General features: G+C 38.1%; 1 protein-coding gene across 2 annotated transcripts; it reads right to left on the reverse strand.

Moving 5' to 3' along the window:
- Positions 1-1,798: 1,798 nt before the first annotated feature.
- LOC139151000 (platelet endothelial aggregation receptor 1-like) lies at positions 1,799-12,965 on the reverse strand. Of its 2 annotated transcripts, none has more exons than XM_070723513.1 (4): positions 11,700-12,965; positions 4,199-4,354; positions 3,677-3,841; positions 1,799-3,103 (listed from the first exon to the last, which is right to left on the reverse strand). In XM_070723513.1, the coding sequence occupies exons 1-4, from the start codon at positions 12,040-12,042 to the stop codon at positions 2,613-2,615; spliced, it is 1,155 nt and encodes a 384-aa protein (XP_070579614.1). In that variant the 5' UTR covers positions 12,043-12,965; the 3' UTR covers positions 1,799-2,612. The 2 variants fall into 2 exon arrangements, with proteins under 2 accessions (XP_070579614.1, XP_070579615.1); XM_070723514.1 differs by lacking the exon at positions 11,700-12,965 and adding an exon at positions 5,832-6,546.

Raw genomic sequence — 12,965 nt, forward strand, 5'->3', positions numbered from 1 at the left:
TTAACGAGCATTGGCATTAACCGGAAAATCGGATTTTCATTCGTATTTCATCCAAACAGCATCATATTGCAGTTTGTCTTTGATTGGAAGATCCGACGTCGTACGAGGGCGCTTCTACCCTTGCTCCAGTTCACTGATTGCCATTGGTATCCGCATGATGATGATTGCTTGAGGTGGTTGGGTGATACAGTAAATGGAATAAGTTGCAAAAGCCAACACCTACGTAACAGAAAAGACATCCAAAGCAAAGCTGTGTAATTAGCCTGGGAATAAAGGAGATTTAAAACCACGATCTGAAATACTGCTTCTCTTCACCGATGCATACTTTGTAAATCTTTCAGAAGTTTAAGAACAAAGTTGATTTTCTAGGTAAATTTTCGGGTCTGTTGAGACTTAGAGGTGAAAGATGCATCTTGAACTCATTGTGACAATTTTACTGCGCTATTGAAATTACGTTACTTTCTCTTTGTTATTTAAAACATTCTTTGTGCATTTTTCATGTTAGTTTTTCACAGTAATGTAGTCATGACGCTTCATGTTGATGGTAGACACATACAATCAAGTAATTATTTGTGAATAAATTTTACTTTCCTTTTCAAAAAAATTGCCATCCGCCGAAGACATAATTTTTCGCTTTATCTTCACAGATACATGTACATTTACAAAGCAAGCCGACCACTGGCTGTTCTCCTTTGTATTGTAATGATGTATATACAATGTAGACTCTATATCACGTCATGGGATATTCTTGAAAACTGTTTCAGAATATAATCAATCGCTTCCTGTTGCGTATCAAAGACAACCTTACATAACAAATTGCCGGTAAAATATTCGTGAGGTCAATGCCGAATTTGAATAGAGGACAATGACCCCGGACAATGACACTATTCTTCATCTTACATTTCGTGAGGGATCATTCATTTCTCTCTTTTCTTTCTTTCTTTATTTAATTATTTATATATTTTCTTATGCATTTATTTATTAACGATGCAGTTTTTTTCACTGCTCATCTGATGCTAGCAGACTGTAAATCTCACCCCATCCCTATGCTGTCAGAGTGTCTATTTGCGTAGCATGTGAAAGCTGGGGAGCAACTATCAATATACAGGGTATGGAAGTCAAGTGTGTAACATATGGGGCACAACGGGGTTTTGAGGGGCTGTGGTGTACTTTAATATTTTAGAAACGTACACGTTAATGAAACGTATCAAATAAAAGAACAGGTGTTCAACGAATGTTCATGAACTTGATAATGTTTATGGACGTCTCTTATGGGCTAGAAAATTGTCACAAACGATGCAATTATAATGTTTAGTGTCAGACTTCCTTTACACTGATACTGAAAATAGTAAAATCGTTGTATCTGAAATGCAACTCAACAGTTGGTTATAGCGCCTTCCTAAAAGTAATGATTAATTCTTTCGTTTTTTATAGAGGAAAAAGGTGTGGGGTGATATTATAGACATAATGACAGATTAAATTGAAGGTGTAAGCCAGCAGAGTGTATAGATGATGGTGGGGTGATTATCACACACTAGAAAAGCTAGTAACAACTGTGTACACCAGAGCACAGCCATGGACAAATGCCAAGAGATAATGGGCTTAAGCTATATTCCATTGGAAAATGCTGTAATACTTCAACATCCAGCTCAACTTATGGATAACATATGATGAAACCAAGATGACTGCACTTGAGTTGGTAACGTTTAATCTCACCTTACAACGAATAAGTCACTCAATCACATCAAGCAACGCACCCACTCTGCAAGCATCATGAACAGACAGAAAACCATTTGGGTTGCAAGCTGAATAAATACTGTACTGTATTTCACTTTCACAGAAAGTTACATGATAAAGTAGATACTTTTTACATCATTTTAGATACAACAAATGGATACTTATGCAATATCTCTCAGAAAAAAAAAATACTTGAATATTTTACATAAACTCAAAAGGTAGGTACTTGTGTGGTAAAGGCCGGGAAATAAATAATGATCAGTTACAACAGAGAAAACGTCTATGTTTCTGAAATTGTATCAGCTTCATCGGTTTGGACTCTATCCTTCTTTGAAGGTACCAGCTGCACAGAACTATCTTTCATCTTTCTTTTCAATAATTTCTTTCCAAGAAGGCTCATTCTGTAGAAATACCTGCTATCATTACAACACATCTCATATAATGGACAAATTAAAATTGAACCATATTACAACTTTCCTGACTATTAAAACTGGGGCACTACTGTAGAACTCACAATAAATAAAATAAATTTTGGCAAACAATGATTTCTTTGAAAGACAAAATGATATCCTTCTTTTAAAATTAAATATGAAATTGAAATAATTATTAACTTAGAATGTATAATAATTCAGAAGACACTGACATTTCAATCTCACACACAAAATGCTTCACCTGTCTAAAATTATCAAATCTGAATATATTAAAAGTTCTAAAAAATATTAAATCTTCACAATAATAAATTAAAAAAAACACAGCTGACAATCAATATTTTAATATTATAAATAGGTATAAATATTGACAAAACTTTAAATAATGTACATGTTGGCAGTTTTGGAAGAGTGATTAAAATTTCTTGTACATATGTTGCTACATATCTAAACGATGGTAACCATGGCTTGTTTGGAGGTTGGTGTATTTGATGAGTTCCAGTGAAATAGCTGACTGCTAGTTGTTTCTGAGAAATTTTTACTAAAATCAGCTGTTTGTGTGATGACGTCAGCCCTGTTGCTATCTTTAGACAGTGATTGGACAGGCTTTCCATGCTGTTGGCAGTGTAACGTTGAGGGCGCCACCTTGGTAGCTTTGCTCCTGGTGTCCTGGTGGGGTTTTTCAAGGTGGAGGGGCGCCGGTGGGTGGATTTGCACGAAATGTGATGAAGTCGCTGTGAGTCGCTGGCTGCCAGCACCAGCTAGGGATGCATCTTTCTGGGGTAAATAAACTTTGTAATACTTTGCTTTGATTGCTGGCTGATTGCTGTCGCTCTGTCGTGAGGAAGGCACCTTGTAGTGGACTGGACTGTTTCGTCTCGCTTCGCGGAAACTGTGCAGCTGGACAACTGCTCGTTGATTTCTGTAGTGAATGGAAGCTGCAGAAAGAACACAGAAAAAGATCAATAAATGATATTATCTCAAACGAGAACACGATGCGTCTCATTCTTCATGACAGGAACCTCAATGATTCAACAGTTGTATTCAAATCAAGTCTTCCTCAAAATTTTATTTTTCTGAGCTCCAACGTTCTAAAACTCTCACTACTGGTAATGCTCATAGAATAATTTAAAAAAAACTAAGAAATTTTCCCAGAAAAAAATGTATGAAGTACAGTAGGAAGCAAGGTAACACAATATTCTGGGTCTTGAGAAAATTGATTCCACACAAGCAGTAGGCAATCAGGCAACATCCTGTTGTAGCTGATCAGATCACAAATCACAGACACCATATCCAGGGGTAATTTTAAGAACCTTTTAAAGCACTGATACAGTTAAAAGGTACATTAGACACAACCAACTGTGTAAGCTATTCTCTGTATTGCCTTCCAGGAAATTGGTAATGTAAGAAAGTTGGCCAGCGACAGTTTTTAATGGACTGGAAAATTTTTAACAATAGGGCTACTTGTCCGAACTAAATATATCAAGGCTCTGTGATGTCATAATACTCACTGTTGTATGGGTAAGATTGTCTCCTCCCTTGGTGAACTTGTTGACGCACGCCACGGGTTACATTGTATGCCAGGAATATCGCTATGAATGAGAGTACAATGGTTGCTATGACGCCGGCCCCGAGAAGATAGTTATACATTACATCATCATCCTGTTCAAGTGGATCTGAAATTTGATAAATGAAAAAAACGTGCAAAGTTTCTTAACAGTTCTTGTCGATTTACAGTGGTATGCACAGAGCATAATACAACAATGACTGACTGTCTTTATGTATTCTACCTTGCAACATTTGTATTGACAAGTCAAAACACTTATTCGAGGATTTGATGAAGCTTATGGATAAATTTCTTTGCAGCATTGTCTGGAAATGAATGTTTTCAAAATTAATTTTGAAACATTTGGAGCACTTCTGTGAAGTTTCAGATCGATGCTTCAGTGACAGCTACCAGTACAGATGAATGGCACGGTTGTCATCGTGGTGTAGGTACGAAATACCATGGCAACAATGAAATGTGTTCTCACCTGGGGCATGTAGAGCATCAGCTGAAATTTCACTGTGACCATTCCGGAGCGCTTGCAGTTTAGGAAGTTCAATAAACAATGGCAAGGTTGGGGCAGTTGTGATTTCGGCTACTTCTAAATTTTCACCGCTGGCCACTTGTGAAGCTGTTTCAACACCTGAGGAACAAAACGAAAGCAAAACTTATCAATAACAGGAACAAAAATATTTTTTCACTTTTTCAAACTGGAGTTTAGCCATTTGATCTGAAAATTTTGAGCAGAAAACTGAGCTGCACACAAGTCCTTGAGTGAATGACCCTGGTTGAACTTTGACCCACAGTGTCTGGTGATGCTGTTATTTCGGGTTCCCATGAAAGCAAGTGTTGTGCACACAAAACAGCTAACCCTAAGCAATGACTCCGCAGGCTAAAAATAGTAACTGACTGCCTTGTCACGGTTCAATTCACTGCAAAAATATTGTGACGTAGTGATTCTGTTGTTCAGGGTTGTCAGTGGGTTATGCAAGACCTTGATTGTGTTTTTATTCTTAGCAAATCTATGATATACACTTGGTTACACTAGCTGGTACGGAACACATTTTTCATGATTACATCAGCATTCATTGTTTGTAAGGAAAGCTGGATGGAACTTAATTAGCTGACGTGTACAGCTACCCCTGAAGACATCACAATTGTCAATTGTCAACGTGAATGTAAAACTAAGAAAGAACATCCTTCAAACTTAAAGCCCCTGTAAATTTAGCTTTGTCAATTTCTTTTGGATGAAACATGATGGCTACATTTCATGCTCTCCCTATGCAAGTGTTGAAATAGCTTTACAAGGTTTGTAAACATAAACTGCACATTTATGACTTGCAAATGTTATTGTTGACCAACGAATATACTTGTATCCATAAATTCATCAATTATCAAACAAAACAGATAAATATCAGTGTCCATACACATCTAACCGTTGTATTAAACATTACAACCACAGTTCTAGATATTCAACATCCTGTAGGGCAAGTTAAAAACAAAGTGAGTTGGCAAATGGTTCTTTAATGCTGAAAAATAAATGTCAACCATCACATTTGTCAGCTTTTGATGAGGCTAAATGGTTTGAAATGGTAGTTTCATCATAGATTTCAGCAATACTAGGAGTGAAATGCTGTTGTGGAACATGTACAACGATTCTCACTGTTGCAATCTTACTAAAACTTTGTTACATTTACAAAATATTCATGATTGATTTCATCAAAAAACTTTGAATAAAAAGTGGCTAAAAATAATTTTAGCTGTCATTCATTATAGTTGCACATCCAGCAGCCTTAATGGTAATTCTTTAGAATATTAAAATCAGGAAACAAAAATCATAAGAATAATTCAAGGTATACGGTGAATTCTAACTTATGCAGCCCAGAGATTTCTCCCCTTACGATATTCTGGGTATGGACTCTCAGGTGTGAACCACTTAGCCATTGAGCAATGCAAGAAATCCTTGAACTGGAAAAGCCAATTAATTGTTCACTAAACAGACATCTAATTAAACCATCATTACAAATTATTTGTCTCATCATCACCTTGTTTGAAGGCCAGTGGTTGTCACGTGACACAAGGCCAAATTCATAAAACCCCTAATGATCAATAAGCATTACCTGCAGTGCGATACATGGTTGAATCAATGGCTCTCTCACACACATTGTACGGGCACAACACACTCAGACGACACTCTCTGATATGATGAAATGCTGAGCCAGACTAACTACATCACTCACATGATTTGACTGAGCTCATGTGTGTGCTGTCATGCCTTTTTATACAACAAGTCTTGTGTTTCCATACTTAGACAGTGATGTCATCATTCAGGGAGGAGCACACAGGAGTTCTAGGGCTTCAAGCTCTGATGAGAACGTCATAACGGGATCCCCCTAGGTGCTTTATATCTGGTGAACTCTACAATACACAGGGTAGTGTGTTCAAAGACCATTTCATTGACAGAATAACTTCCTTGTTCCGACTTTTGTGTCATTTTGTGAACATAATGTATATAATTTACGATACAATGATGACTCACTCTTGCTGCCATAATACAAATGTCACCCAAGACCAACCTTACACAGTAACGTTTGTTTACATCGTGACATTGCAACCAAACTATTCCAGTGAAAGCCTAAAGCATATCACAATAAGCCTACAGTCATGTTGTTTTCCTCCTCCATTCCCCTCCTCAATCTACCTCCTGTTTTCTTCCATCAAGTCCCCACAACCCTCCCTGTACATGTATTCCCAGTCTCCTCTAAATTCACCTCAATCATGTCTCTACACAAATTACTCCCTCCCCATCTCATTTACTTTTTCCTCTTATCTCAACATGTATTCCTCACTCTCCCTAGGTCCTATCTACCCTTATCCAATCTACCCCCCCCACCTACTCTCCCCTCCTCTTCCTTTATCTCCTCCTACACTCCATTTTTGATCAACTCCTCTGTCTTGAACAATCTTCCCTCCTTTTCCTTAATCTCCGACAATTACTTCGGTTTTTTTCATTGACTTCTTTCCGACCCCCTCTCCTTCAATTTACTGCCCTCTACTTTCCCGTATTATTCTCCTCATAGGGATTCAAAATAATCACATTTGTATTGCACAAGAAAGTAACTCAAAGGTCAAGATGAGAAACAAACTGTACATGAAATAGGTCTGATGCAACCTGTTGCGCTGACCTTGTCCTTACACGGTACCAAAAGGTCGGCAAAGAAGGCCAAGGGTATCGGTTGCTTTGTTTGACAATTCATGCACACTTAACTGTGACAGCTGTACAATCGGCGGAGATCATTATCAATCTTTAAATGGTGTCATTTTGGTATAGCCCTGTAGGTGTAAATGGGGCAGGTGGATTGGTACATTGAAAAGCTGGGGGATTACAAACTATCAGTTACATTGGTTTTCAGGCTGAGCTCCTCAAATACCATTCCCTGTTCTACCTTGTTTTTGTCAGCACACAAATAGGCTAGCTGAATCAATATTATCAAAATGACAATGAGCTGAAGGTTTATTTTTATCTGCTGTTTCAAACTTCCAAACTTCCCATGAGAAAAAACATTCAACAAACAATTGATTGACATGGAACAGAGCAGAACGGACAATTGGCTAATTATATTCTGTTATAACAGGTGACTGAATGATAATGTAGCCGATATACCAAAAAACCCCCCTCCAATCGTGAATCTTTGGTATCAACCAAGCTGTTTTCTGTGGTAATGATTGGATTCAAACACACCAATATGGGGTAGCTAGGCACTGTAAAGTCTACAATCACAGACTCTCCTATATGGGTCACTTTCACTCCAGAACATCACAAGTGAAAGCTTATTGCTTCAAATATCAACATTCTACAATGGGACGATTCAGGAAAAGCAAACCAATAAACCATTACAAGCATGAACACTTTGCAATTATTTCGGCCATCGTTTGTTTTCACAGCAGGTTGAGTTCAGCGCCGACAGAAGCCATCTATGAATAACTTCACTTCATTACGTCTGAGAACAGAGAGCAGCATTTACGTTGCTAAGCTATCACGAACAACTTCCAAACAAACACAGACTCATTGCAAGGGCCCTCGGAAATTGAACAAACTACTTCTGAGATCGGAATTCGTTTTTGACATTTCATTGCGCGGTATTTGTTGCTGGGTATTTCGACAAAGCTGGGACTTAGAGCAGTGATACATTAGGATTTTGCACTCCTCCTGTCAAAATATCACACTCTGCCGATAAAATTGTGCAGAAAATAGCAAACAAAATTTAAAAAATTTTTGAATATCAGTAATTTGTTTCAATCAAAACTTTAATTCACGGACCACAAAGATATTACCACCGGACTACAGACACTATCAATAAACTTTGTAAAAGAAAAGCGATAATGAAATGGCAAAGTTCAAAATCAAATTTTGAGGGCCATATAAGACATTCCACAGCTTCACGACAAGTTAGACAGGTTTTCAAGACACATATTTCTCAAAGTCATGATGATTTCAGCAAAACACACTCCACCCTAGCCCACATTCTTCCAGCATGCCAATTATCAACAACCTGTTTGCATAACGAGGTAATCTGTAAATTTTTGCACAGCCAAGACTCGGCAGAACACTATTGCGTGGCATAACATACAGCATACTTTAGCAAAGACTTGCCAGGGACCGCCACAGTCCAATTTATATGCTAATAACAACACAAAAAATATGAACATAATCATATTGAGTGTTTACACATTCCAGAAATTATTTTCATATTCAGTGGTTTGAGGCTAAAACAATGTCACAAAAGAAATTAATTAGCCTTATATTCACTGATTTTAAGGCTGAAATGTTCACACAATAAAAAATCTCATAACGTCCTGTCCATGTATTGTACTCAAGTGATGTTTATGCTGGCTCCATTGGTTGAAGACAAGATAACAACTTATTAACAAAATGTTTCACAACTGTAAACAGTTTTACAATTCGTGCCTGCATCAGCTTAAGGCTAAGATTTTTATGATAAAAAATTACTTTTCTGGTGGTATTTCAAGCTACCGTTAAATCTCTTCACCGTTTACAAGCGACAATAATGCGACCAACTTATCAGAAACCATTGAATTTCATCAAACTCTAATAAATCAAATATTCCGAAGCATAAAACAGAGAAACAATGTTTCCGCCTTCGAGTGACGGCAGTAAACAACATGATACTGAAATAATCTAACATAGAGACCTAACCGGTGTCGCTGTTTATTCCGGCATTTTTGTCTGGATGTCGGTTGTCTGAGTTAGGACACAGAAAAAATAAGCGGCATTCCTCCGACTAGCAGACAGATGTTGGCTACTATGACTTTTACCGATGTAATCAATCTCTATAACGAGCATGAAGATTTCACAGCACTGCACGGTCTTTCCTTTCACATCTGTTGACAACCTTGGTATTCAGACAGGACATAAGAAACACTGGGCTCTCTATCATCACCCATGGAGCTCAACCGGAGTGGAATTTCAAATGGTGTGAAAGCGACATTAATCGGAAGTTCACATACTGTATTAGATTGGTTATTTTCATTCATGATCACCGACACCGTGGCATCCAGGAAGTTGGGGGTAAGTCAGTAAAGGAATCGCACAGCAGAGTGACCAGTGGTTGGTGACACAGATTAGCTTTAATCCAGTTTAAGTATCTAACTTGGGGATTCCCCAACCCCTTGTAGAATAGGTCCACTCACCAAATAGGGATTAATTCACATCACGATGTTTGAGAAACCGGTGCCCTTGTTTGTTTTTCTCACTTAGTGATTATCCCAAACATCAAACATCTACAGAAGTACTGAAAACAGGTCAGTTCTGACAAGGGCGAAAATCAATCACTGAACCCACAACAAAGTGGCAGAAACTATCCCGGCAGATAATTGAAGAGAATACAAACAACCTTGTCCTCATTTACTTGTGAATATATTTAATCTGAATCATTTCTGTTTGTGTAAAGGAGTCTTCCTGCCGAGTTGCCACTCTCAAGACAGGAAATATTCTGGCTATCACAGAATCAGATCACCTTTGATGTGGTCTATGCATGACCAATTACATTCAAATCAAAGACATTTTTTATCAGTTTCCAAAACACAGCAAATTCCAAAGCCCTCCTTCTTTTCACAGCAAACATTCATATCTTCTTTGGAAACAAACATAGAAAACTGATAAAGGACCTAGAACAGTTTCACGTGACTGGAAGCCCACGCAGTATGGTCTATTATTAACCCTTCGAGTGCTGTAATTTTTCCCACCAAAATTTAAAGTTCAACATTTTACAAGTTTGTATGATTTTTTTTTCAGTAATGTTTTGATACTTTTGGATGACATGGACGTCACATTCCATTGGCAACAATTTTTTATCAAAATTTTGGCAAAAAACTAAACAAAAAAATGACTTGGGCAAAGATATTTTACAAAGGTGACAAAAATTGATTTTGGCGCGCAAAGGGTTTAGTCACAGAGCATGCCACTCCTGTTTCATTCTGATGTACAGAATTACGATGTATCATGCTGCAGCTCTGTGGCGCTCTGGGCGAAGGCATGGGCAATCACAATTCTATGGTGCTCAAAGCGACAGGCACCAAACCGTTAAAACAAAAAAGAAAAAAATAACAATGCAATAAAAAGAGAGGTTTCCCAGGCTATTTATAATCCACCCTCATTATCCAATTCTGTATATTTAACTGGAGATTAACACTAAACAAAGTCGGTGCATTTGTTCCTAGCTGCGGCAACTTTTGTACCCTGTACCTCCTCCCTGTAAGTCAACACTTTAGGCAACCACTAGCAATTGTGTTAATTATGCAAATTAGATTACGGCACATTCTCTCCATTCCAGACACGATTCAATTTTGCTTGCGGAATAATATCTAAAACAAAGAGCGTATTTTGTCGGGAGAATAATAGGAAAGAAAGAGAAGAAAGGGTCTTGCCATTGGCCACCCAGGGTAAGAAATAGAAACCACAAGATGATTGTTGTAACAGCTTATCCAGGGCTGTGTGGGAGTGAAAACTGGGATAATATCGCTCTTGTGTAGTTTGAATAGCTGAGAAAAATGACAAATATACGGTTCTAATTGATGCACACATTGTTGGAGTGGTCCACTTGACTTGCCTTTGTTACATGAAAATGAGACAATGCAGAGCTACAGCTAACATTGCATGATTAGCCCACTTTTGAATTTTTAGTTCTTTTGATTCTAAATTGCAGGTATTTTTTTGTTTCAATAGGTGTTTACACTCTGATGAGTTTTACCATGGTTTCTTTGTCCGTCGGCGAACCATAGATGCAGCAAGAGACATACAGGCTATCACGGCATCCCTACAATCTCCATGGCTCTGATGATGACACCCCTGACCTAAGACTACGATTTCTGACATCAGTTCAACTCCAACAGCGCCAGACCCAAGACTGGCATTTTGTAAAATTTCACTTTTGACAAAAAATCATTAAAAACTGATCCACTTAATCAGAAGTATGAGACAGTCTTCAACATTTGTCCATATTAACGTCTTAATTTTGATTCATTATTTCGTCCCACATTTCAGCAGCCTCATCTTGAAATTATACAAAAATGAAGGTGAAAGCAGCCAACACAATTTAATTCTGATTTTGCAAAACTAAGCAAAATTTAATGAAGTTACTGAAGCTGTTACTCGACGTGAAGTCAAGGAGGTCAAGTTCACTGGGCATCCTATCTGAATTGTCCAGAATGGATCATGTATAGTTCTGTGAAAACCGTAGTCTCAAGTGAATTTGATAAAAAATTTGATCCTTGGAAATCCACATATCATCCAGAAATCCCCTGACTCTTTGCTAATTTCTTTTTCTTTGCAGAATGTTGCATTCTGCAAGTGAGGCATAGTTTGTGACTGAAGATAAAGTGTTTTTTATCAGATTTACGATGTGTTTGTAAATGGATTCCGAGCTTAAAAAAATGGAACTAGGAAATATAAGCATGTGTGTACTCACCACATAATTCACATCCTGGTATCGAGGCCCCGTCGTCGCACAGCTGGCAATCCTTGCAGCCACCAAAGTTATCAGGAAAAAATCCCTTGGGGCAGTCTGGAACAGTGCTGGAAGCCTTACTGTCCTGTCCATGATGATCCTGCACCCTGCAGTTAGGGCAGTCGGCCTGATGTTCACATTCAGTGCAGCTTTTACACTTTCCAGACCAATCCACAAAGCTGTCAGGAGGGCATGCGACTTCCTGCTCAACATCAAGAGCGGCAGTCTTGCTCACAGGTAGAAAACCAGCGATCAGTGACAAACCTACAACTAGAGATAATTTACAACACACAGGTGAACCCATCTTCTGCCAGTTTTGGAAAAATCACAATTGTCAAGGATAGAGTACTTTTTTTCTTTGAATGGTGCAGAAAGGAATATTCCTGAGCTGTTCTTGATGTTGTAAAAACTGTAGCTCTGATTTCAATCATAAAGTTGGCAAGTGTAAAATCTGAAATTGCAAGTGAGGACTGAGCTTGATGCACACACTCTGCGAGTCTTGGAGATTACTGATTGCTGAACAAATGCCTTACAATAATATAATTGTACGTTTGCACACGTCGTTCATTACTTTATCGATGCAGAAAATCGATGCATCTTGAACCGAGTCACGGGATTGGCTTAAAGTGTTTTGTGAGGGGTGGGACTTTACCATCCTACAAGCGGGGGTGGGATGCGGCATGCGGAATCCATTCTGAAGGTCTCTCACTGATCTGTCAAAGGAGGGGTTTGTGTTGCGTACCGTGCTAAATCATTATTTTTTGGTGGTGGTTTTCGCTTTGTTTTTTTTTCAAATTCAGAAGTTGCGAGAACCACTCTCACTAAAATATCACAAATTAACAAATTAAATCGAGAAAAAAACATTTGACTGACAAAATATTACGCATTACGCAGACAATAAAAACGGAGAAAATGTTTGATTTTGGTAAATGATGGTTTGATTTTCCAATCTTGCTGACAAAAAAATATCAAAAACACTCTTTTCAGATGTTTACTGAGAAAACGCTTTTGTATTCAATTGATGGGGCAGAATCAGTAAGGGTTCCCAGTCCCAGTACTGCGACTTTACCTATCCCGTCAATGACGTCGTCCCATCACCGGGGCGTGTATATCGCGGTTTCGGTACAGTATATTCCGGGTCCCTGAAATCGTCACAATCATCGTCATAATATTTAATGAGATTAGCGTAAACAGTTATTTACTGTTTTGATGGCATGGCAACAACAG

This window comes from Ptychodera flava, chromosome 15 (genome assembly GCF_041260155.1).
Source record: "Ptychodera flava strain L36383 chromosome 15, AS_Pfla_20210202, whole genome shotgun sequence".
NCBI lineage: Eukaryota > Metazoa > Hemichordata > Enteropneusta > Ptychoderidae > Ptychodera > Ptychodera flava.

Bases quoted from the DNA above. Each gene is read 5' to 3' on its own strand.
- LOC139151000 (XM_070723513.1), bottom strand. From the start codon at position 12,042: ATGGGTTCACCTGTGTGTTGTAAATTATCTCTAGTTGTAGGTTTGTCA. The intron at 4,355-11,699 runs GTGAGTACACAC...TTTGTTCCTCAG, and splicing joins ACCAGGATGTGAATTATGTG to GTGTTGAAACAGCTTCACAA. The intron at 3,104-3,676 runs GTGAGTATTATG...TTCTTTCTGCAG, and splicing joins ACAATCTTACCCATACAACA to CTTCCATTCACTACAGAAAT.